The sequence below is a fragment of the Procambarus clarkii genome, chromosome 14 (genome assembly GCF_040958095.1).
Source record: "Procambarus clarkii isolate CNS0578487 chromosome 14, FALCON_Pclarkii_2.0, whole genome shotgun sequence".
Classification (NCBI taxonomy): domain Eukaryota; kingdom Metazoa; phylum Arthropoda; class Malacostraca; order Decapoda; family Cambaridae; genus Procambarus; species Procambarus clarkii.
In genome coordinates, this window is record NC_091163.1 from 1,563,947 (window position 1) to 1,589,741 (window position 25,795).

The 25,795-nt window shown below is 45.9% G+C and overlaps 1 protein-coding gene across 3 annotated transcripts in view; it reads right to left on the bottom strand.

Moving 5' to 3' along the window:
* Positions 1-25,795, bottom strand: part of LOC123771076 (apoptosis-resistant E3 ubiquitin protein ligase 1) — a 405,663-nt gene that overhangs the window by 9,964 nt on the left and 369,904 nt on the right. For all 3 annotated transcript variants that reach the window (XM_045763392.2, XM_045763400.2, XM_069324246.1), the window contains 7 exons: positions 22,703-22,872; positions 21,718-21,886; positions 12,368-13,206; positions 11,609-11,737; positions 1,386-1,574; positions 331-457; positions 54-189 (listed from right to left, as the gene is read on the bottom strand). In XM_045763392.2, coding sequence (XP_045619348.1) covers positions 54-189; positions 331-457; positions 1,386-1,574; positions 11,609-11,737; positions 12,368-13,206; positions 21,718-21,886; positions 22,703-22,872 — 1,759 coding nt within the window. The remainder of the gene's footprint in view (positions 1-53; positions 190-330; positions 458-1,385; positions 1,575-11,608; positions 11,738-12,367; positions 13,207-21,717; positions 21,887-22,702; positions 22,873-25,795) is intronic.

Consider the following 25,795-nt stretch of genomic DNA (forward strand, 5'->3'; position numbering starts at 1 on the left):
TAAACATAACTAAGACGGAAGAGTTAAAAACTTGATTGGCTCGTGTAACTTACCACGTGTGAGCTGTTGGCAAGACACCAAATGTATGAGCTGCAGAGATTTGGAAATGTGGTGAGAGCTGGGCAAAACCACCTGGGGGAAGTCGGGAACAGCCAGTGGCAAACTGAAGGAGTCGAGCCATCTCCTCTTCTGCAGAGAACAAAATTCAAGTGTTGCCTTAATTATGTTCATATGATAGAACAGAAATGCAGAAAAAGTTATATTTATCAATATCCTATCAATAATGAAACTTCTATGTCATTTATGAACTAAATATAGAGAATAACATACCAGTGAAGTTAGAAACGGCTGTCCAGAACCAATACAAGACTCTTCGAAACTCTGGGGATGAGCCATTAACAACGTGATTTGCTTTGAAGTCGGCAATGCTGTATTCTTCTATTCCGCACATAAGAAGCTACAAAAGACACCACAGAATATCTAATAATTATAGTGTATTTCTATACAAGGTATGAACAGTATACACAAGCTATTAATACCAACCCTACCCACACATGTGAAGTGAAATTAAATTGAAGTGGTGACATTTTGGTTCATCCAAGACCCTCAAGTCATGACATTGGTACTCATTAAAACGACTTATGATAAGTTGTTAACATTGAAAATACATAAAAAGTTAAATGTTTAAATATACAAAGAATTATTTACTGATTTACATAAATGCTTTACAAATGTAGTTTAGCAAAGGCAAGACTTCTATGAGATAAGTTTATTTTAGGCACTGATCCTTAATATATTTGGCTGGTTGGCCTTGATTACCAAGTCCAAGGGTGTGGTAAAACATTATATTTTTGGGGACTTAATTTGCACTACAGTGCCAACTGGCTATCCTACAGAGCTTACCCATCAGTAACTACAGGGAAGTGAGAGCTAGCTCCTTATGCCCTGCTTCCTAGCCCTTTATTCCTGACATGCTAATTACCTCCCTCAACATTAACATTTTCCTTACACATTTTTCTTAAGGTTATGGATGGAATTGACTTTAAATTAACAAGCTTTTCCTTCAATGCATTCCAACTGCCGACCACCTGTACAGGGAACTTCTTTGCATATCTTAGACTTAAATGAATATCTTGCTTCCAGTAATGGGTCCCAGCAGTACAAATAGGTTCGTTCCCAACTCCCAATCGATAATTCCAGGTTCAAATACCGGGCGGGACAGAAATGGTTGGCATGCCAACCCCTGTGTTATGCCATCTCATGCCACAATAAAAGTGCCAAAACTGGCATACCTTTTAAGCAAGTGCGATGGAGAACAAACAAGAACGAATGTATTCTGTGAAGTATACATTCAGCATTACATAAAATAAAATGACTTAACTCACCTCTAACTCATTTTCATCGAAGATGCAGAGAAGGTTATCTGGGATGATCTCATTGAGGCCAGCTAAGAAAGCATCTACTTCATGCCGGACCCGCACAGAGAGTCTATACTGGGCAAGTGCATCCAGATACTGCAGCTTATTACTATTGGTCACTAATCGACCTGCTCCTCCAGGCTCTAATTCAATTACCTGCATAAAATAAACAAACATAAATTAATACATAGAATATATCAACCCATCCTCCTGTTTAGATAGTACTTTTTGTAACTACATATACCATATACCAGCAGAAAATAACATGATGTTTAACAGTGATAAATTTCAGGTACTCAGGTACGGCAAAAATGAGGATCTGAAACATAATACAGGGTACAAAACACAATCGAATCTTCCCATAGTGGAAAAACAGCATGTCAAGGATTTGGGAATAATGATGTCCGACAATCTAATGTTTAGGGAGCATAACCAAGCAAATATTGCGTCAGCCAGAAAAATGATCGGATGGATTACGAGAACTTTCAAATCCAGGGATCCCATCACAATGGTTGTACTCTTCAAGTCACTTGTGTTGTTCCGTCTCGAGTACTGCTCAGTACTCACTTCCCCATTCAGAGCAGGAGAGGTTGCTGAAATAGAGGGAATACAGAGAACATATACGGCACGCATAGACGAGATAAAACACCTAAATTATTGGGATCGTCTCAAAGCTCTCCAAATGTACTCTCTAGAAAGGAGACGAGAGAGATACCAAATAATATACACATGGAAAATACTGGAGGGTCAGGTCCCAAATCTACACAGTAAAATAACAACGTACTGGAGTGAACGATATGGAAGAAAATGCAAGATTGAACCAGTTTTTTTTTTTTTTTTTTATTATTTTCTACCACAGACATGGCCACACATTTACAATGCTAACCAGCATATATTCATTTTCTTCTGTCCTCCATGGACAGGGTTAGAGATAAGTTAAACATATAGTTCAGGGATTTATTGAACAATCAACCACAGAAGGTGATTCGGTACTTTTAAAATGCTAAGCTAACCTACATACGTAAATACATAGATACACAGATTTACGTATGCCCTACATAAAGTGTTTGAAGTATCATTAATGTGCATTTACAAAGGTGAAATGCAATTCTGATCAGCTTCCATATGTACTTTATACACATACATATACATACACACATATATATACGTACATATACATATATATACGTACATATACATATATACATGCATATATACACACACATGCATTCACATACATTTGTCTCTTTTTACTCTGACAGGGTGAGATAGCTGACAGAGAAACTAGTGTGCAATTAAGCATTTAATCACTGAAGGTGATTAAGGTGCTTTTACAAGCTCAGATTATATAGTTACATCACATACATACATTGTATAAATGATACATTACATGGTCAATCTTGGATACAAGTCCAATATATCATCAAGTGTTCCAGTACTCATATAGTAATTACACAGTGAAGAGCAGAGGTGCGATAGGCACAATCAGAGAGCACTGTATAAACATCAGAGGTCCGCGGTTGTTCAACGTCCTCCCAGCGACTATAAGAAATATTGCCAGAACAACCGTGGACATCTTCAAGAGAAACCTAGACGGTTTTCTAAGAGAAATTCCGGATCAGCCGGGCTGTGGTGGGTTTGTGGCCCTGAGGGCCGCTCCAAGCAACAGCCTGGTGGACCAGACTCTCACAAGTTGAGCCTGGCCTCGGGCCGGGCTTGGGGAGTAGAAGAACTCCCAGAACCCCATCAACCAGGTATCAACCAGGTTAACCATAGTACAAACATTGATGTAAAAGGCACTTAGATAGTAGAATTTGGTACCATTCACTTAATAGAGTCTGAAAAAACCCAGTGTTGATTGTAATACAGTAAAATGCCAGTTTCTGGGTGAGCCCCGGAGGTTCCCTGAATCTATCTGAACTGATACAGTGCTATATATCACTATATGACGATATGATTTATATGATGATATTAGTTGGGGGTCATCAGTCACAGAGTCTTTTTGCATATCAGGGACCATGAGCCAGAACCTGGCCTCCTCAGAGAGGCACAGGAAGCAATAGCCTATGAACACTTTACATTTAAAATACGTCATACAATGGTACCTTAGTTTACGAATTTAATCCATTCCCAGAGACGGCTCATAACCCGAAACGAATTTTCCCATAAGAAATAATATAAATTGAATTAATCCATTCAACACTCCCAAAAATATTAACTTCAAAATACATTTCATACATAATACATACAAATATTTTGTATTATAGTATGTACAAGTCATAGCTTATCTTTATCGATGACTCTTGTTAGCGTATGGAAGACGGTGAGGAGGGGGAAAGGAGGAGAGGTGTTAGTGTTGGGAAGGGGAGTCCACTTTCATTATAACATCAGGCAGTGAGGCCTTCTCTGGGGGTACACACTCTCCTACATTTTGCCTACATACCACTAGAACCTGGTTGTGGCTCACTGCTTGTTTGTCTTCCTAAGAACCTTACCATAGACTTGTTTTTCCTCTATGGTCATCCTCATGTGTTTTCTTAGGTTGAACTGACTTTCTTGGGACCCATGGCATGGTATATAATTACTTTTATGTTTAGAAACAAAAAAGCTGAAAAACACCGAAATATTTTACAAAGAATTCAAGCGCGATCGTCACTACGTAAGAGGCACTGTTAAATTAAGGCACGGTCGCCCGTTCCACCAGGAACCCCAGCCGAAGGCCCCTCACTCAACACCCCCACATCCTCTGAAAGCCAATCTGAAGACAGCTGCAGAAGACCGCAGAAGACCAAGGCCAAATGACCACAAGTTCAAAGGTCATCAGTCGCCAGGGCAGCCGAAAGAGTGGGAACCTGAGCATGTAACTGCACCAGATTCACATCACGAGGAAGCGCAGGGGGTGAAGAAACACTCATTGAGGACCTCAAGCGAGCCCCCCCCCCCTGACCCCACAAGAATGCCTGCAACACCGAAGAAACATCCCGCCACTCAATCTTGCGGGTATGACTAAAGCCTCGCCAAGTCCCAAGAGGGAAGAGGGGGCAGTCCGCTAAGCAAGGAAGACTCCGGAACCTCATAACGCACCCAATAAGAGGAAGAAAAATCAAACTTAAATGAAGCCAGATCCATCACAGATTCATAAACTGGGTCTCTCAGGAGGTATGCAACAAGGGCCTCCCGAACCTCCCCAGGGGAGGTCCGAGAGGAAGGTAACCTCTGGAAAGACAAATACGAGGAACCAAAAGGCACCCGGAAACGAGCCCGGGGGTAGCCACACTTAACTCAAATTCATAAAGGGAAGGTGGGTATGAAAACCCCCATCTCCTGCAGCAACAACCTCTGCTCAGTGGGCACAAGTGTCCAAGCAGGGTCAAAAGGAGCCCAAGAAACACCCCCATTCCCCCCGAGCCCCAGGAATCCGACACAGGCAGAGCACTCATCATTCCAGGAGTCCAGGGGAACAGCTTCTAAGAAGGGAGTCTGCTGGGTCAATCCATTAGCCGCCACGGGAAATTCGAGCTCAACCACCTCCATGCTCTAATCAGAAGGGGAAGCCCCTGAAGCTATCTGAGCCTTATCCTAGTCTAAACCCCACCCCGACTCCGAAACCCTCAGACGTTTGGGAGCCGGAAGCAGAGAGAGAGGAGTAAGGCGAAGCAGGGGGGAGAGGAGTGAGGAGAAGCAGGGGAAGAGGAGTAAGGCGAAGTAGGGGGAGAGGAGTAAGGCGAAGCAGGGGAAGCAGGAGCAAGGTCACCCCTCCCACCTGGGAAGGGAGAGGGAGCGCGCACGAAACCAAGAAGCCGAAGCAGAGACTTCGGAGGGAGAGACAAGGAAGCGGTCTGAGAGCAGAAGACACAAGACCCAACCAATTTCAAACCTAGGAGGGAACCAGATGGGACTTCTGCCAATTCACCAGGAACCCGAGCCCAGCGAGCTGGGAAAGAACCATATCCTTGGTGAGCAGACGCGCGGACTGGCTGGAAGCCCAGACCAGCCAGTCGTCGAGATAGGCCAGCACCCGAACCCCTAAGAGATGCAGACGGGCTACTATGATACAGGTAAGGTGTATGAAAATGCGAGGTGCCAGGTTCAACCTGAATGGGAGACAATGAAAGCGGTAATCAAGACACCCCACAACAAAACCGAGACAGTCCCTGGATGAATCGAGATGTGCCAATATGCGTCCCGGAGGTCCAGGGACCCCATCCAAGCACCTGGCTCCAACAGAAGCCGGACCTGGGACAGAGTGGTCATCCAAAAGGGGATGGGGGGGGGGGCAAAGAACCCAGGGGTTCAGACGGGACAAGTCCAGAATGAACCACAGGTCCGCACAGTCCCGTTTCAGGACTGGGAACAGATAGGAAACCTATATCTGCTTGAAGGGGTTCTGGGAGTTCTTCTACTCCCCAAGCCCGGCCCGAGGCCAGGCTTGACTTGTGAGAGTTTGGTCCACCAGGCTGTTGCTTGGAGCAGCCCGCAGGCCCACATACCCATCACAGCCCGGTTGGTCCGGCACTCCTCGAAGAAAACAATCTAGTTTTCTCTCGAAGATGTCCACAGTTGTTCCGGCAATATTTCTGATGCTCGCTGGTAGGACGTTGAACAACCGCGAACCTCTGATGTTTATACAGTGTTCTCTGATTGTGCGTATGGCACCTCTGCTCTTCGCTGGTTCTATTCTGCATTTTCTTCCATATCGTTCACTCCAGTACGTTGTTATTTTACTGTGCAGATTTGGGACCTGTCCCTCAAGTATTTTCCATGTGTATATTATTTGGTATCTCTCTCGCCTCCTTTCTAGAGAGTATATTTGGAGAGCTTTGAGACAATCCCAATAATTTAGGTGCTTTATCGCGTCTATGCATGCCATATATGTTCTCTGTATTCCCTCTATTTCAGCAATCTCTCCTGCTCTGAAGGGGGAAGTGAGCACTGAGCAAGACGGGACAACACAAGTGATTTGAAGAGTACAACCACTGTGATGGGATCTCTGGACTTGAAGGTTCTCGTAATCCATCCTATCATTTTTCTGGCTGACGCAATACTTGCTTGGTTATGCTCCCTAAACGTTAGGTCGTCAGACATCATCATTCCCAAATCCTTGACATGCTGTCTGATCTGAGAGTTCAGATCCTATCCGAGAGATGTCATCGTTTCAACCATGCCGAAGTGCACCCACCCTGAGATGACCCGATAGATCGCAGAAGTGGCCTGCCCCGCCAGCCCCGAACCCCCCAAAGGAAGAGGGGCCACCCAACTCCACCGCAGGCCGGCTGAAACAACCCAAAACCCCCACAAATCGTGAGACCAGGCATGAGCAAACAGAGCGAACCTCCCCACCATCATCCAGTCAATGGGATGAACTGCAAAAGGGCCGACTCCCCTTACGAGAACCTGACCCACGCACAGGGCAAACACCGTGCCAACCAGACGAAGATGGGTCCAAAGGCGGTGCCGGCTCTGAAACTGGTACCAGTGGCCTACCATGACGAGCGGAACCCCGAGCCCCGGCACAACCTCTCCAGGAAAGCACCCCCCCCCATCCAGGACCCCCGGAGAACCAACAAGTCTGACATAGGACGACAACTAGAAGAAGCTGCCTGCAGATACTGCTCAACTGCAGAATCTGCAAACAGCAAGGGAAAAAAGGGCGAAGACAACCTAAGAGCCAGAGCCCAAGCAGATTCCAAGGAGGAAGCAAGCACCACCTGCTGACACGCAAGCTGCGAAGCATAAAACAGACACACAGCATCCCGCAGGATCGGCGCAAACAGCTTCAACAGGGCAGACGACGCATCAGCCTCAGAACTGGGGTTTTGCTCGTTTGCTCGTTTCTGTTTGGGGAGTTCTGTCCACTAGTTCGGCTTTCAGTAGCAATTTCTTAACCAGAATAGGAGGTTTGTTTTGGAATGCTTACCTTTCTGGGTGCCTGACCCGGTCAATGGCAGACAGCATGCTTCCAACCACATGGGGGTTTCTATAGCCTGGTTGATGGGGTTCTGGGAGTTCTTCTACTCCCCAAGCCCGGCCAGAGGCCAGGCTTGACTTGTGAGAGTATGGTCCACTAGGCTGTTGCTTGGAGCGGCCCGCAGGCCCACATACCCACCACAGCCCGGTTGGTCCGCTACTCCTTGGAGGAAACTATCCAGTTTCCTCTTGAAGATGTCCACGGTTGTTCCGGCAATATTTCTTATGCTCGCTAGCCTATTGCTCACAAGGAGCAATAGGCCATTGCTCCTTGTGCCTTTCTGAGGGAAGCCCCAGGTTCTGGCTCGTGGTCCCCAGTAGGCCTAAGAACTCCATTCACTCTGACTGATGCCAAAGTCTAACATATCCATATTAGCCTGGATAAGCTCAGGGGAGCCATAGGGGTTCCCCCTCCCCAGAAACAATCATGGACCAAAGGAGCCACCTAAAATGAGCAGGAGAGAGAAAAGAAAGTATCCGGTGCAGAGATGAGGTAGGCTCAGGCAGCAAATGAGCAGGCTTTGAGTGAAAGAAAGCGTGAGAAAGCTTGCAAAATGGGGATAAAGAAGTGGCAACCTCAAGCACAAGCCAGAGTGGCTCTGCCAACACCGCACAATCAGAGGCAACAGTATTCGGCAGAAGACATTGATCAAGAAACAGCCAAGAAAGGACGAACAGCCCGCTTGGAAACAGAAAGACAACAACAGCAAAGACAGAAAATGGCGAAAAGACCACTAAGAAACCTCATACTATCGCTGAGTAGACGACTGCAGGTGGGACAATATTGATCATGTTGCCAGATCATCATACAAATGATTATTAATACATGTCAAAAAGCCACACGTATGGAGTTGAAGAGAAGGTCAATCCAGCAAGGCATGTCACTCACCCGACCCTCTGAAAAAGGCAGAGCCGCAGGAAAATGCCCAGGATCGAACACCGAGCAAGCAGTGCCTGAAACTGAGGCTGGGAAGGCTACCAAAGGGCCAGAAGAATCACTTCTTTCCCTCCTGCAGCTGTGCCACACTTGCAGCAAAAGCTAAATCAGGGAAAAAAAAAAAAGTAAATGCTCCCCCATCTCGACCAGTCCTGCCAAAAGTGCCCACCACAAGGGCCTTGCAGTTAGGGAATGGCACCACATAAAAAGGCAGACACTGAGACCATGCTGCCACAAAAAGCCAAGCGTCTAGCAAAGCCTGAGGAAGAAAGCGGTATTGACAGTCCATTCTGTGGAAAAAAGAAGTAACCGGGACAGACCTTCAGCCTGAACGTTGAACACTCCCTGGACATGATGGCATGGAGATGAAAACCCTGAGAACTCAGCAGATGAGCTACCCGAAGCGAACAGCTGCAGAGAGCCACAGACCAAAGAGACTCCCCACCCCCCTGGTCAAGACAAATGAATCACGAGGGAACAATCTGAATGGAGCCGGAACACCGAGCGTGGAGGAATCTGAACTCTCCGCATTGCCTGCAACACAGCCACAAACTCCCGCATGCCTGACAAAGAGAAGAGCTCCAAAGAACATGACCAGAATGATGTGCACCAGTTACAAAGCCCCAACTGACAGCCGTGGCATCTTGGAAACGTCGAGCAAGGGCGGAGGAAGGCGCAAGGGAAACAAACCCCACAAAAAAACTAAAATGGAAGCTGGCACCGCAGGAGCCAGTGCAGGACCCTCGAAGTCTGCACCCAGCGATCATGCAAGAGGTGAAAGGGGCTGCTCCAAAGCAATCAGAACAGCCTCCAAAGTCAAACTCTGCCCAACGAGTAACCCAGAAGGGCAAAGTTTAGGCTCCTGCACAACTGCTCAAGTAACTAATGAGTCACCTGGCTCCCCCTCAACACCAGCAGATGGTGGTGTTGGACTAGGACTGCACCAGGCAACTTCAGAATAAAAGTGACAATGGAGCAGCCAGGTTGACTCGGTCTGCCTCCCTCTTTCCCCCCCAAATGAGGAGGGGGGGGGGAGGAGAAGGGGCAATATTTTGATCATTTGTTTTCATTGTTGGTAGAGTTTTGTGGGGAATTGTGGAGCTGCAGTCTCCTTTCTTTTATCCATGCAGTAGTCTGTTTTGTTTCACCTAACTTTCTGGGTGATTTCCTGGTGGTGGCAATTATGATTAACCTTAAATGTAAAGTGTTCATAGGCCATTGCTCCCTGTACTTCTCTAAAAAGGGCCATGTTCTGGCTCATGGTCCCCAGTAGGCCAGTATAATTCCATGACTGATGGCACCTAGTAGTATGGAACCGAATCAGTGACAATAGCTTCAGGGAGCCGACAGGGCTTTCCCCAGAAAACATAACATTCCTTTTTGTTAAATTTCTGATAGAATCAGTGTGAGGAACGAATGTGTGGGTTTGATATAGGCATTTTTGGTGGTTTTGAGAGCAACCACTTTGGTTAACAATATATTTTATAACTAACAAATGGAAGTAGGTAATGGTATATGTGCCAGTTTGAAGGCAAGATGAGCTGGTTAAACATTACACGAATTGAAAATTTTGTTCCAGATGCCTGAACATAATGGTTGATTATGGCTATGAGAACTTGCTTAGCCAAATGAATTTTGAGTTCAGTTCCTGAGCCTATTATGTTCACCTGTAACCTTTTTCCTACTGCTGCCCACAGGATAGAATTGGAGTGAATAATAAATGAACTTAACTAAAAACTGTGTGATAATTTTTTAGAGCACTAGTAATACCAAGAAGCAAGTAATGCTGATGTACTTTGTGGAACCCAGACAATAGGGGAAACTTACATATCATAATTTACACCTTACCAATACAGGAGGAACTAGTTCCATATATGACTTAAAATGTCCCCTTACAAGAGGACACATGATCAAATGTCCCCTTACAAGGGGATGCATGGTCAAATGTCCCCTTACAGGGGGAGGCATGGTCAAATGTCCCCTTACAGGGGGAGGCATGGTCAAATGTCCCCTTACAAGAGGAGGCATGGTCAAATGTCCCCCTTACAAGTGGAGGCATGGTCATATGTCCCCCTTACAGGGGGAGGCATGGTCAAATGTCCCCTTACAGGGGGAGGCATGGTCAAATGTCCCCTTACAGGGGGAGGCATGGTCAAATGTCCCCTTACAGGGGGAGGCATGGTCAAATGTCCCCTTACAGGGGGAGGCATGGTCAAATGTCCCCTTACAAGGGGAGGCATGGTCAAATGTCCCTCTTACAAGGGGAGGCATGGTCAAATGTCCCCTTACAAGGGGAGGCATGGTCAAATGTCCCCTTACAAGGGGAGGCATGGTCAAATGTCCCCCTTACAAGGGGAGGCATGGTCAAATGTCCCCTTACAAGGGGAGGCATGGTCAAATGTCCCCCTTACAAGGGGAGGCATGGTCAAATGTCCCCTTACAAGGGGAGGCATGGTCAAATGTCCCCCTTACAAGGGGAGGCATGGTCAAATGTCCCCTTACAAGGGGAGGCATGGTCAAATGTCCCCTTTACAAGGAGAGGCATGGTCAAATGCCCCCCTTACAAGGGGAGGCATGGTCAAATGTCCCCCTTACAAGGGGAGGCATGGTCAAATGTCCCTTTACAAGGGGAGGCATGGTCAAATGTCCCCCTTACGAGGGGAGGCATGGTCACATGTCCCCTTACAAGGGGAGGCATGGTCAAATGTCCCCTTTACAAGGGGAGGCATGGTCAAATGTCCCTTTACAAGGGGAGGCATGGTCAAATGTCCCCCTTACAAGGGGAGGCATGGCCAAATGTCCCCCTTACAAGGGGAGGCATGGTCAAATGTCCCCCTTACAAGGGGAGGCATGGTCAAATGTCCCCTTACAAGGGGAGGCATGGTCAAATGTCCCCCTTACAAGGGGAGGCATGGTCAAATGTACCCCTTACAAGGGGAGGCATGGTCAAATGTCCCCCTTACAAAGGGAGGCATGGTCAAATGTGTACAATGGCCAAAGTAGCAAAATGTATTCCCGACTAGCAAGGCTGTATTTCCTATGTTAAAAAGGTGCCTGTGCTAACAGCCTTTTATATCAGGATGCTACCATATGGTCTGGCAAGAGACTGAATTATTGAGATTGTTGAGCCCCAAGGATCCCTTGGTAATCCAAGAGGCAATGTGGGTGGCTATCTACAAAAAAAAAATTGTATGATCAAAATATAGTAATGTAACAGTATTCTAAATTTAGAAGTGCTGAATATAATTTTTTTTTTTTTTAAGAAAAATAGATTAAGCTGACATACTTTGATTTGTCCAGACGGTAGGAGAATTTCATCTACGAAGAAGAGGTCGTCGTCTAGTTTATCAACCCCATAATCCAAAAGATGTCTGATCTTGCCACTGTACAACTCTGGGTCATCTTGAGCAAAGTGCTGAACATGAGAACAATGGTTTAGCATTGAATAGTGGCTCCAAAAGAAATAACAGTTATATAGTACAGTACTGTAATTTAAATATGGATATGATTTGTGCCAAAATATTGAACTGAAGCCATACAATAGGATCAAACCCGCCTCCCTGCACTCCTCAGGTACACATACTACTGACTGAGCCACGATGGGCTTGAGAGTGTCCCATCATGGTCCAGTCGGTAATGCGAGTGTCTGAGGAGTTCAGGGGCCAGATTCACGAAGCAGTTACGCAAACACTTACGAACTTGTACATCTTTTCTCAATCTCTGGTGGCTCTGTTTACAGTTATTAAACAATTAATGAGCTCCGAAGCACCAGGAGGATGTTTATAACAATAACAACAGTTGATTGGGAGTTTTCATGCTTGTAAACTGTTTAATAAATGTAACCAAAGCCGTCAAAGATTGAGGAAAGATGTACACATTCGTAAGCACTTGCGTAACTGCTTGGTGCATCTAGCCCCAGGGATGTGGGGTACCTTCGTACAGCTTCAATAGTTTCTCAAAGATATATCACATTCCTATAATTTCATTGTGCATGATTAGAGTATCAACAAAATATACATAACATACATTAACAAACAAGACCAACCTTATAGTGAACCCGAAGACCAATTAGCTGTGCTAAAAATGATCTTGAAAACCTTGCCCTTACTGTTTGTCTATAACCACTTCCAAGGGCAGATTCATATAAACACTTTCCCACAACCCTTCCAGCAAACTCGTAATGTTTTAGCTTCATATGTGGAGGCCTGTATGGATCAGGATGTACTAAGGCTTGTCTCCCTTCATGTAAACTGGCAAAAAGTTCATTGCCATTATCAAATAACATGGCACATATTATTTCAAACCATTCACGTCTCACTCCTCCCCAGTCTAATCCTTCTTCCCCTTGGAAAGTGATTTCAAAGTTTTTACACCAGTCTGCTACTGTGAAGTTTTTGGTAGCTTTCATTGAAGTTTCTAACAAACGTTCCCTTGATACAGTTATCTGAATTCTTTCATGCATGCGTTTGCTATGGAACTTTCGCACTTCATGGTAAAAATGATCCTGTTTGTCTTTAAAGGTTTCAGAGCCACCGATATTTTTTAGCATAAACTGAGTGAAAGTTGCAGCTATTACATTTCTGTCTTTACCAGCAAGGGACACAAGAGGTTGACAGCCATCATCAATACTCATTGTTGGAAGCCCACTCTGATTATTGGTGCCAGTAAAATGAAATTTTGTAGAAGGGCACAAACGAAACGTACAAACTCGTTTTGGTATAAGTCGTAGTAGAAATTCTTTGATAATAAGCTGTTTTGGTGTGACATAACAATAAACTTTCTTGGGTTTACTAAGAAGACTTCCATTTTGGGTCAGTAATCGAGCTTCATACCCTTCATGGGCTCTTCTCATCACTGTCTTTTGCACTCGTAAAGCATCTTCACCTGAAAATATTTATTAATAATTAAAGTGCTCAAGATCACAAAATTAACATTAATCTAACAAAGGAAATACAGTCAGGTTAAAATAAGACCGGATAAGTGCCTGTTCATCACCAAGTACCTTTTACCTCAACTGTGATTAAAAAATTGCATCAACAATGTAAAGATATATTCAAGGCTCTCAGAACTGTTGTTGGGTACAGCCCTAAATATGGTGCAAATATTAGAAAAGCTAAAATGATGAAAAGTACTTGGCTCATATAAGATCTCTGATACACTATCATACACCAGCTATAGTCTATAACATAACAAAAATATGGAAAGAGTCAAAAATGCAAATGAAGCCCTCAGAATTATACTGGACTATCAAGTTTTCACATAATACAAATATACTGTGTTATTGCATGAAAAGAACTTGGTATACCTAGCATTTAAGAAAGAAAATTTGTTATCAATCTTACAATAGGATTAAAGCTTCTGATTGCTAAGGAAAATAGCACTATTAATTTAAAAAAAAAAATCTGAACGAGTTGTTATGAGGATTAGAACCTATGCGGTGAATAGTCTCCCACAAACGCCCCAGACAATCAAGCCACAACATGGTAATGTGGTTGTCTGGGGCATGTGCGTGGGACTACCCACCACATAGGTTCGAATCCTCATCACAGCTCCTACGGATCTTCTCATTGATACATCATGTTAGTGTGATTACTCTGTGTACTATTAATTTAATTATTAGAACACATACACAGTGGAAGTAGTGATCATGGATGAATTCAAATATCAACCATGTTAAAAATGTTTGGAGTGAATGACATTTGCAAAGGTGAAAAAGAGCAGGACTTTCTAGCATCCAGGCGGATAAAACCTTTTGACATCATGTCTGCATACCCCCCACCATACCCCTCTCTAAGACACCACTGTGCACTCGAGAGATACTGTGGACCAGCCCAGAAATCAAGGATTGAATGTAATTAAATGTCCATTTTTGGGCAGCCTCGGTAAGTCTCTGCACCTGCCCTGGGGGTGTTTTCAGGGTGGCTCGTGAGTGAACGAGGCCGCCAGGCAGGCAGGTGGTTTAAGAATTTGGATGACCTGAGTTGCCATATCCATAGTTTGCTAACATAAGGCAAACTACCATCTTTATTTCCATTTTTTCTCTCTCTGATCACAATACAAAAGGGGAAGTCCAGGGATGCAGATTCAACCCCATTTTATAGCCTCGATATTTTTCCGAGCAAACAGTTGTTGTTTTGCTTTACCTGTACTTTCTGGGAGGTTTTACATGATGAGGTTGAGCTCAATTCCCCCCATGCCCCTCACCCCTATATGCCAACCAAATTCTGGTCCTGGTATCTGGTAGTCCAGAAATTTAGTAGTTTTGAGGATGTGTCTGTGGTTCCAGAGCCATGCACTGGGAAGCTGTGTGTAGGGAAGCTGGGAAGCTACTGAGGCAGTCAGAAAAGGACACTACACTCAATGCTTCATATTTTACCATAATTTTGAGTGAAACTTATTGTGTTAAATTTTGTTTAATATATATGCTCTAGGGGAAAGATTCATACTAAATAATCATAATAATTCCAATGCCTGCTCTAAGGCCTTAACTCTCAACGTGCTGCAATGGATATACATGCATATCTGCCCATGATTAAAAATTATACAATTAAAATGATACATTTTCCTAAAGAATGATTAATTTGAATGAAAAATGTAAGAAAAAGTGAAAATAAAGTAAATTCTACATATTTACTAGTTAGGTGAGCTGTATAAGGTTGGTGGGTGCCAGCCAAATCAGCCAAAATCTGTCTATACCAGACCTTAACTCTTACCAACACAGCAGCATGTGGCAGAGGATTTCATTGATGACCTTGAATGCTTCTATGATCATTTCTTCACTTTTTAGTTCATTCATTATAGTATTTAGTATGTGTGTGTTAAATACTGGATTTATGGATATGTTATTTACAAAAACTTGGACTAAGTACAGTACATTACTAACTATATGTATTAGGATAGTGTATTCAGGCCTACAATGAATACATGTATCAATAAGAATTTAGAAAACTTCAGAAGACCAATTATTTATGTCTTATATGTAACTACAGCACTTTCTACTCTTTCTTCTACTTTCCTCCTCTCTCTCATTCTAAACTTTCCCTTTCCAGTGACCACTCTTCCTCAGTCCTCCCTCCCACCTCTCTACCTCACTTGCCCTATGAGTTTTCTTCATTTCTTTCTCCAATTTCCGAGATGTTACATACCGAATATGAACGAGTTTCAGTGCATATAAATAGTTGCTGCTTTGAATGGGCCAATAGGCTTTTTATAGATCCTTTCTTATGTTCAAATGATGATTGGTTGACCTGGTCTACTTCATTACAATCATACAGAGCTGTGAAAATTATATGGACATAATCAGTATACATAGATAATTATAATGGATTTTTATACCATGATGATTACCACATTGGCATACTGTAGTGACATTTGCTTAGTAATCAATCAAAATTATAGCAGGATTTTTTCATGGGTCATAATAAACTCCACTACATCCATACAGAGCTATTAAATCCATATTATTAACATCATTGGTATAAAACTAAACAACAGTAGTTAAAATTGACATATGATAACCGCATTGCCCTGTAAATCATCGTATGGCGATAACCACACTAAGAGTTAATTCCCCATCCCCGCCCCCCCCCCCCCAAAAAAAAAACAGCGTTGAATGTAATGAAACGCCATTTTTTGGGTAAGACCCAGAGGCTCCCCGGAGCTATCCAGGCTAATATGTATATTATTAGACTTTGGCATCAGTGCGAATGAAGTTCTAGGCCTACTGGGGACCGCGAATCAGAACCTGGCCCCCCTCAGAGGCACAAGGAGCAATGGCCTATAGAAATGCACATGTGTGTGGAGCAGTCTATGTCTGCCAACAGCCGGGCCAGGTAGAAAAGTAGGAGCCCCAAACCCCTAATCTGGATAAAACTACTACTGAAAACTAACAAGTAAACAGAACTCCCCAATTGAAAAACGAGCAAACAAACATGATGTCACACTTGCAGCGCTGCTTGTCTGTGCAGCTTCCCCCTCCCCGGGAGGGGCAAGGGGGAGCCCCAGACCCATTGCGCCGGCTATCAACCTGTCAGTTCGAGGCTGGATGTCAAAACACGCGAAAAAAGCACTGGTCAGGGGAAAGGGAGGGTTGCCGGGTACCTTACCTTGAGGTTACCTTGAGGTGCTTCCAGGGCTTGGTGTCCCCGCGGCCCGGTCGTCGACCAGGCCTCCTGGTTGCTGGACTGATCAACCAGGCTGTTAGACGTGGCTGCTCGCAGCCTGACGTATGAGTCACAGCCTGGTTGATCAGGTATCCTTTGGAGGTGCTTATCCAGTTCTCTCTTGAACACTGTGAGGGGTCGGCCAGTTATGCCCCTTATGTGTAGTGGAAGCGTGTTGAACAGTCTCGGGCCTCTGATGCTGATAGAGTTCTCTCTCAGAGTACCTGTTGCACCTCTGCTTTTCAACGGGGGTATTCTGCACATCCTGCCATGTCTTCTGGTCTCATGTGATGTTATTTCTGTGTGCAGGTTTGGGACCAGCCCCTCAATTATTTTCCATGTGTAAAGTCTTTCCACGGTAGCCTCTGGATATCACCCAGAAAATGGCGTTTCATTTCATTCAATGCTAGTTTTCTGGGAGGAGTCCCTACGACTTCCCGGAGCTACCTACCCAAAGCCAAGGACAAAAGAAGGACAAACCCAGGAGGCAGAAATCACATGCCTAAAATTCAAAAGCAAGACAACAGGCAACACCGAAAGGACCCCTGCAGACGACCCGGGAGACCCGAACCCCAGAACAGGGACGAAGGGAACCCTGGGCAATAATTCAAAGCACGTCCAAGGCCACAGAGGCCACAGCACGCAGGCAATGGCTAAGAGCCACAATTGAACACAAGGAGATGCATCCCCGGCCAAAACCAACCAAGCAACAACAACCCCAGGGACCCCTCCGGAAAAACAGTCAACCCAACCTCGCCACAAAAGAAGAACGGCTGCAACAAACAAACCTAACACCTGAACCCAAAAGAGCAGAAACCTCTGAGAAACAATCCAGAACCTAAGGGGCCACAACCAACTGAGGGGAAGAGATAAGAGAGCATCGTTCAAAGACCAAGACGGCTCAGGCAGTGCATAAGCAGGCCGGAGGTGAAACAACGCCCCTAGATAGCTTGCAAAATGGTGTAGAAGGAACATCAAAACCGAAAGCAAGCCATAGTGGCTCTGCCAGCACCGCACAATACGAGGCAAAAGAATGCAGCATACGAAGACGGTCCTGAAACAGCCACTAGAGTAAGGACAAAACCACCTTAACAAAAAGTGAAGTATACCTACGAAGAGACAAAAAAAAAGGAAGGACCGCCAGTAAACTGCATGCTGCCACCGAGACGAAGCCAGCAGGTGCGACACCATCAAAGAAGCCACCTGATCACCATACAGATGGTGATAGACACGAGTCAAAAAGACCAGACGCGAAGATTCGAGGAGAAGATCGTACCAGTCTCGTAATGGACCGGACCGATCTGCTGAAGCGGTGGAGCCGTGGGAAAACCTCCGGAACACCAAGCAAGCAGTGCCTGAAAACAAGGCTGAGCCGGCCACCATGGGGCCAAGAGGATAACTCTCCCCTGGTAAGTCTCCAAGCGAGGTAGGACCAGGAGCAATACCGGAACCGGGGGAAAGAGGTCACATGGTCAAGGCGCCACATAGACCAGAAGGCGCCTTGACCATGCCGACGTGAAGAGGTCCACCTCCGAGCACCTGAACGTCTGGCAGAGCCAACTGAACGAGTCGGCATCGACTCTACATTCCTTGGACAGTGGGAATGAACCGGGACAGGTCGTCCGTCAGAACGTTGGACACCCCGGACATGAACGGTCAGAAGAGCCAAACCACGAGAACTCAGCAGACGAGTCACCCGAAACAACCAGCCTCAAAGAGCAAGCACTGCATCGAACCCCCTTGGTTCAGGCAATGAACCACCTGGGAGCAGTCCAAATGGAGCCGGAGCGTCGATCTGTGGGTGACCTGAACCCTCCAAAGCCAATACCATACCGCCACAAACTCCTGCACCGTGCTGTGGGCTCGACGGAAAGACGGATCCCACCGCCCTTGGCCGGCCTGGTGAGCACTGGTCAGACGACGCATCCGTGAACACTTCGAGCGAGGGCTCGGGTAGAGGCCATGGCACTGAGCCTCAAAAAACCCAAAGAGGAAGCCGGCGACGCAGCAGCTGACAATAGGTCCCCAAGGGTCAAACCCAGTGATCGTGAGAGAGGCAGAAGGGACGTCCTCGAAAGAACCAGAACATCCGATGAAGCCAAACCCGACCCGGCGGGTAGACCATCATAGCAAATTACAGGCTCCCGCACAAACCCTCGAGCAACAACCGAGTGACCCGGGAGCCCCCCAGAAACAAGCACATGTGGGACTGCAGCTGAAGGAGAGATTCTGGAGGGAGAGACAAGGAAGCGGTCCGAGAGTCCCACACAAGACCCAGCCAGGTCCGAACCTGGGAGGGAACCAGATGGCACTTTCTCCAGTTTGCCAGGAACTTGAACCCGGCAAGCTGGGAAAGAACCAAATCCCTGGCGAGCAGACACACGAACTGACCGGGAGCCCATTCCAGCCAGTCGACGAGGTAGGCCAAAACCCGAACACCTAAAAGATGCAGACAGGCCACTATGACCCAGGTAAGGCGAGTGAACACGCGAGGAGCCAGGTTCAAACCGAATGGGAGAAAACAAAAGGGTAACCGAGATGCCCCACTACAAACCCGAGACAGTCCCAGAACTCCGGATGAATCGGAACGTGCCAATACGCATCCTTGAGATCCAGGGACACCATCCAAGCAGCTGGTTCCAACAGAAGCAAAACCTGGGACAGTTGTCATTCGAAAGGAGGGGCAAGAGCCCAAGGAGGTGAAACAACACCCAAGACAGCTTGCAAACGGGACAAATTCAGAATGAACCGCAGGTCCGCACAGTCCCATTTCGGGACTGGGAACAGGCGGGAAACCCACCTGAAAGACGTCGTCGTTTCGACCACACCCAAACACCCCCACTCCGAGATGACCCCAACAGAGTGGAGGAGAAGAGGCCTGACCCATCAGCCCCAAACCCGGGGCCACTCAATGCCACCGTAGATCGTCTGAAACAACCCAAAAAGCCCACAAATTGTGAGACTAGGCATGAACGAACAGAGCAAGCCTTCCTCCCCATTGCCGAGTCAATGGGGCGAACTGCAAAAGGGCAGACGACACCCCTCACGAGAACCCGACCTGCGCACAGAGCGATCACCACACCGACCAGACGCAGACGGTTTCGAAAGCAGCGCAGGCTCCGAAAATGGCACCTGTGGTCTACCACGACAAACAGAACCCCGAGCCCTGGCACGACCCTTCTGGGAGGATAAACCCCTCCTCCCACAGGACCCCCGAAGGACCAACAAGACCGACATCAGACAACTAACTGAGGCCGCCTGCAGAAACTGCCCAATCACAGACTCTGCAAACAGCTAAGGACAAAAAGACAAAGAAAATCAAAGAGCCAGGGCCCAAGCAGATTCCAAAGAGGAAGCGAGCACAATCTGCCAACACATGAGACGCACAGCGAAAACTGAGACACCGCATCCCGCAGGATCAGCGCAAACAGCTTCAACATTGCAGACGACGCAGAAGCCGCCAAGACCAAGGTACCAGACCCAGAAACGGCCCCAAGCGCCTCTACATCCTCAGCAAGCCAATCCAAAGACAGCTCCAGGAGGGAAAAAAAGCACAAGACCGAAGCCAGCAAGCCACGAGCACGCAAATCCTTAGCCACAAGTGCAGCCGACAGGGAGGGAACCTGCATGTGAAGCTGAACCGCGCCAACATCCTGCAGATGGACAGGGGCAAACACGCATTGAGGTGCTCAAAGTAGCCCCCCAAGGTAAACCTGGACCCCCATCAACGCCTCGCGCCACTCAAGTGCGTGGGTATGACAAAGTACTCCAAGCATCCAACGACAACAACGGGCCAGGACGACTCCGGAACCTCATAAAGAACCCAGTATGGAGACGAAGACCCAAACCTGAATGATAATGGTTCCATTATAGAGGCAAAATCAGAGTTGCACAGGAGGTATGCTGCAATGACCACCCCACCTCAGTAGGCAAGACGTGGGAAGCCGAAAACCTCCGGAAGGATGGAATCGAAGGGATACGGAACCGAACCCGGGGAGAGGCTGAACCCAAATCCAACTCGTACGCAGAGGGAGGAAAGGAAAACCCAGGTGGGGTCCAGTAGGGCCCAAGGCCCCCAAGCCAGGCCTTTCCTTGGGAACCTCCACAACAGGCCCCCAGGGAGACGAGTCCTCCTCTATAGCCCCGGCCTCACAAGAAAAAGCCAAGGCAGCCGGAAAAGCAGAAAGGAAGGGGGCCCACTGGTCAGACCCTGTTGCCACGACTGGAGGAACCGACTCGAATGCCTCCGTCGCCACCCCGGAAGGGTTTGGAAGGGTCTTCTTGTTGTAACACCTCGATGTAGTTAGAAAATACATCAAGGTGTTACAACAGCGCAACACACAGAGAATCAGGAGCTGAAGCTACAATCACATCAGCCGAGGACTGACAGGTGGATAGCCGGTGTGATGGGTCTGGGGCTCCACCCTTCCCCCTTCCAGGAAGGGGGGAGCTGCACAGACGCTGCAAGTGTGACATCATGCTTGTTTGCTCGTTTTAAATTGGAGAGTTCTGTTTATTGTTAGTTTTCAGAAGTAGCTTTAACCAGATTAGGGGTTTGTTTCAGGGTGCCTACCTTTCTGGGTGTCCGGTCCAGTCAATGGCAGACACAGAATGCTCCACACACATGTGCATTTCTATAGGCCATTGCTCCTCATGCCTCTCTGAGGGGGCCAGGTTCTGGCTCGTGGTCCCCGGTAGGCCTAGAACTCCATTCACACTGATGCCAAAGTTTAATAATATACATATCAGCCTAGATAGCTCCGGGGAGCCGAAGGGGCCCCCCCCCCAAAAAGAAAATGTAGACAAAATGTTAATTGTCATTAAAAAACTAATGTATTTAAACTTGTGTGCATTTGCAGTAAAGATTAGATCCTCTGTATTGTATTTCAACTGTGAGGGACAGTTGAAAGTACAGTATGGCATAATTTTGGGGATCTTGAAACTCGGAGAGTATACAGAAAGGCTTAAAACAAGTGGACATCAAGAGAGCAGCTCATTGGTAAGTAATGGCTATTACTTTGTTATTATTATAATATAAATTAATATTGGTATCATATAATGGAATTATGTTAGCCTTGGAAAAGTTAATGATACATCAGAAGAAAATCTTAATCTAAAATTATCAGAGATTCCATTTTTTCTTTTTTTTTTAAATTAGTCTTCAGTAATCACTGGAAACTTTGTAGGAATCAAACATTTATTTTAATGTAAAAATACACCATAAAACCCTTACTTGTCAGTACAATTATGTCAAAATTGCCATTGGTGAGTGTTGTGTCGCAGTATGTAAGATGAGCCCTGTAGCAGCCTGGCCGCTGAAGAGTCACCTGGATACTGATGCGCCGTGATGTGTGGTCATAGACAATAATACTACCTGCGTCCACTGTCCAGCCTCCTTCTAGCTGTAATGATTTAACAAGTAACTGAATTAATACTAGTGACTACATTCACATTCCATATATTGTACACCAGTTCAGTTGAACCTTACCTTAGGAAGCAACCAAGTGAGATAGCTAGGAATAATATTTTAAAATTTTGACATCATGAATATCCCTCACATGTAACATAATATAATGTTTATGTATAACAATTTTCCAAGAAAATTCAAGACTCTTATTTGGATCTTAAACAAAAAATCTTTAAATGTCAGAATTTCCAGCTCTTTGAATTTACAGTTAGAACTCCAAGATTTTCAAGGAATTTTAAAACCTGTATGAATTATGACAAAACAGTACAGTACTTGAAAAGAGTAAATACAGTATTGTTGTCGTACCTCAGTTTCAAAAAGAGCAACTGCTTATATCTCAACCTGTCCTCTTAAAAATAACGTTGCTTTTGGCCGTTTACCCGTATAGCCGAAAATGGACGTAATTTGAAAATGAAAAAAAAATGAAAATAAATTTGGGATTTTTTTTTTCAACAATAGTAAGTTAAGGATCCTCTGGTAGGTTAGGTGGGCAGGAAATTCTCATAAAGTTTCAAAACGTTATGAAAAACGTTAATTGAAAGTTTCCTCTCCTAATCTGTCCGCGTAGGCCGGACGACTCAAACAGAAAACGGAACAATACGTCACTTTTGCGAGTCGATTTCATTTCAAATTACGTCCAAATTTGGCCATAGCGCGCATACGAGCGAAAAGTGACGTTATTTTTAAGAGGACGGGTTGTAAATCTAGCACAAGGTTTAGTGGCTTAGGGTGAACATGTATAAATACTCACCTCCACAATGGAAATGGAATAATTATCTGTGTCAGCTTGACCAGGAGAGAAGGAGCAGACATTGTGGTATTGATCCCGAGGCTCTATAAGAATGTGGTGAGGCTGACTGGCAGTACACACGACCGTTGAACTATGTTGCACCATCACAGTCTTGCTAGGGTCCGGGGGACCTGAAGGAAGAAAATCTTCATTTGCACTGCCCTAAGACTCCTGTTCATTAAAATAAAAGAATATAGAGTAAAGACACATTGCAATTTTATTTATTTCTTGTTCCAACGATCTGATTTTTATCCCAACTCAAAGAAATACCATACTCCTCAGACCATTACAAGAAATGAACATTGGTAACACTGATTTATGGTTACTGGCTCCCTGTCTCTCCCTTTTCTTGCATACTGGAACTACATTTGCACCCTTCCAGATTTATGGAAGCTCTTTAGCAGCCTAAATGGGGATACCTGGACCTAGCCATACTAGCTTTATTGCATTTAATTCCTCCTGGTATAACTTTACCTCTTGAGTAGCTGCTGTACTCTAGAATGCTCCTCTAACTGTCTCATCCTCTTCTCTTAGATGCCACCCTGGATCTGTCTAAACTCTCTATACTCCCTAGTTCAATGTTGAGTTCCTCTCACACACCTCTGTCATTTTCTATTAGGACTTTCACAATCATCTTCACATGTCATTGACTTGCTTTCCTCGTGCGACTGCTTTAGCTTCGGATGGTCCTTTGCTTTAACAGCTCTCTCATTTTCAAACTTCTTTTCTGCATACTTTCTATCATGTTCTCATTTCTGGTTCTCCTTTCCATTTCACCTCTGTACCCTGTTTTCTATACTTCCAAGACTTCTTAGTTTTGTTTTCTTCTCTGCACTGCCAAGATAGCTACACATTTATCCTGAACTTCACATTGATTTCCTATTTCACGGCTCCTGTACATTTCTGAGCTACACATTCCATCATTTGTCTAGCCTGGCCCCAGGCCGGGTTCGGGAAGTAGAAGAACTCCAGGAATCCTTTCCAGGCATCTCCAGGTATTCCATCTGATGTCTTGCCATCCAGTCAATTTGCCATGGAGCTCCTGTAGGTACCTTCTTGCCCCTTCTGTTTCATGCCCCTTTTAACTTCTCCTTTGATCTGAAACCCTTTGATTTTGAAAAAAACAGTGTTGAATGTAATGAAACGCAATATTCTGGGCGAGCCCCGGATGTTCCCTGGAGCTATCAGCCTGATATATGTTATATTAGTCTGGGACATCAGTCAACTGGAGTTCAGCCTACCGGGATCCACAAGCCAGAACCTGGCCCCCCCTCAGAGAGGCAAAGGGAACAATGGCCTATGGAAACCCCCATGTATTTGGGGGCATTCCGTGTCTGTCATTGACGGGGTTGGTCCCCCAGAAAGGTAGGCATAACAAAACAGACCCCACCAAATAAGAAAATTGCAACCGAAGACCGAACAGAGGGGCAGAACTTTCCCTCACTTAAAGAAAACAAGCTAACGAGCAAACGTCACACTCCGCTGCTGTGCCGCTTATCTGCCCTCCCCTCTCCCCGGGAGGGAAAGAGGGGAGCCCTGGACCCCTGTGCCGGCTACCCAACAACTCCAGTTCAGAGGCTGAGCATTAAAACCCAAGCGAAAAACCGCTGACCAGGGGAAGGGAGGGTGCCAGGAAGCCTCTGGGTCTCACCCAGAAAATGGTGCTTCATTACATTCAATGCTGGTTTTCTGAGAGGAAGTCCCTACGACTTCCTGGAGCTGCCTAACCAAAGATAAGGAAAAGAGGGACCCGGGAGGCGGCTGCCACTCACTCCTCAATTTGAAGTTGAGACAACTGGATGTAACCTGTGACCCAAAGCCACACATGGACGACTGCGAGAAGGAAAGTTGACGAGATAATGCGCTGCCAGGACCCTGTTCAACCTCCAAAATCTCCGCGCCCGAATGCCAGGCCAGGACATATTGCTGAATGCAGCAACCAAAGCAACAAACTTACGAACATTGTGGGTACGAGGCTACACCGCAGGCTACCTACCTTACCTTGAGGCTACCTTGAGGTGCTTCCGGGGCTTAGTGTCCCCGCGGCCCGGTCGTCGACCAGGCCTCCTGGTTGCTGGACTGATCAACCAGGCTGTTAGACGCGGCTGCTCGCAGCCTGACGTATGAGTCACAGCCTGGTTGATCAGGTATCCTTTGGAGGTGCTTATCCAGTTCTCTCTTGAACACTGTGAGGGGTTTGCCAGTTATGCCCCTTATGTGTAGTGGAAGCGTGTTGAACAGTCTCGGGCCTCTGATGTTGATAGAGTTCTCTCTCAGAGTACCTGTTGCACCTCTGCTTTTCAACGGGGGTATTCTGCACATCCTGCCATGTCTTCTGGTCTCATGTGGTGTTATTTCTGTGTGCAGGTTTGGGACCAGCCCCTCAATTATTTTCCACGTGTAAATTATTATGTATCTCTCCCGCCTGCGCTCAAGGGAGTACAGATTTAGGCTCTTTAGTCGGTCCCAGTAATTTAGATGTTTTACTGAGTGGATTCTAGCAGTAAAGGATCTCTGCACGCTCTCTAGGTCAGCAATTTCTCCAGCTTTGAAAGGGGCTGTCATTGTGCAGCAGTACTCCACTCTAGATAGCACAAGTGTTTTGAAAAGTATCATCATCGGTATAGCATCTCTAGTGTGAAAAGTTCTTGTTATCCAACCTTGTTATCTAGGCTGGCTAGACTTAATGACCCTGCGGACGACCTGGAAGACCAGAGCCCTGGAACAGGGAACAAGGGAAACCAGATCAACCCAAAGCGCATCACCAGCCACAGAAGCGTTAATAAACATCTATTTATTAAATATAAAACAAAATTATATTTACACATGGAAATGGGATAATTGTCTACTTTATGAAGGGTCATGGGCAAATCTACGCACAGTCCAGTCTCTTGCTGACAGTACAGGTACTCGGATGACATGATGCAACCTAACCTTAACACTGGTATAATGACCACCTCAGCAATAACGGCTGCCTAACACCACTGCCATATGCAACAGGAACAGTTTGGAGTTCAGAATTGATACTCGGGACATTACAATTGTATGCACAAT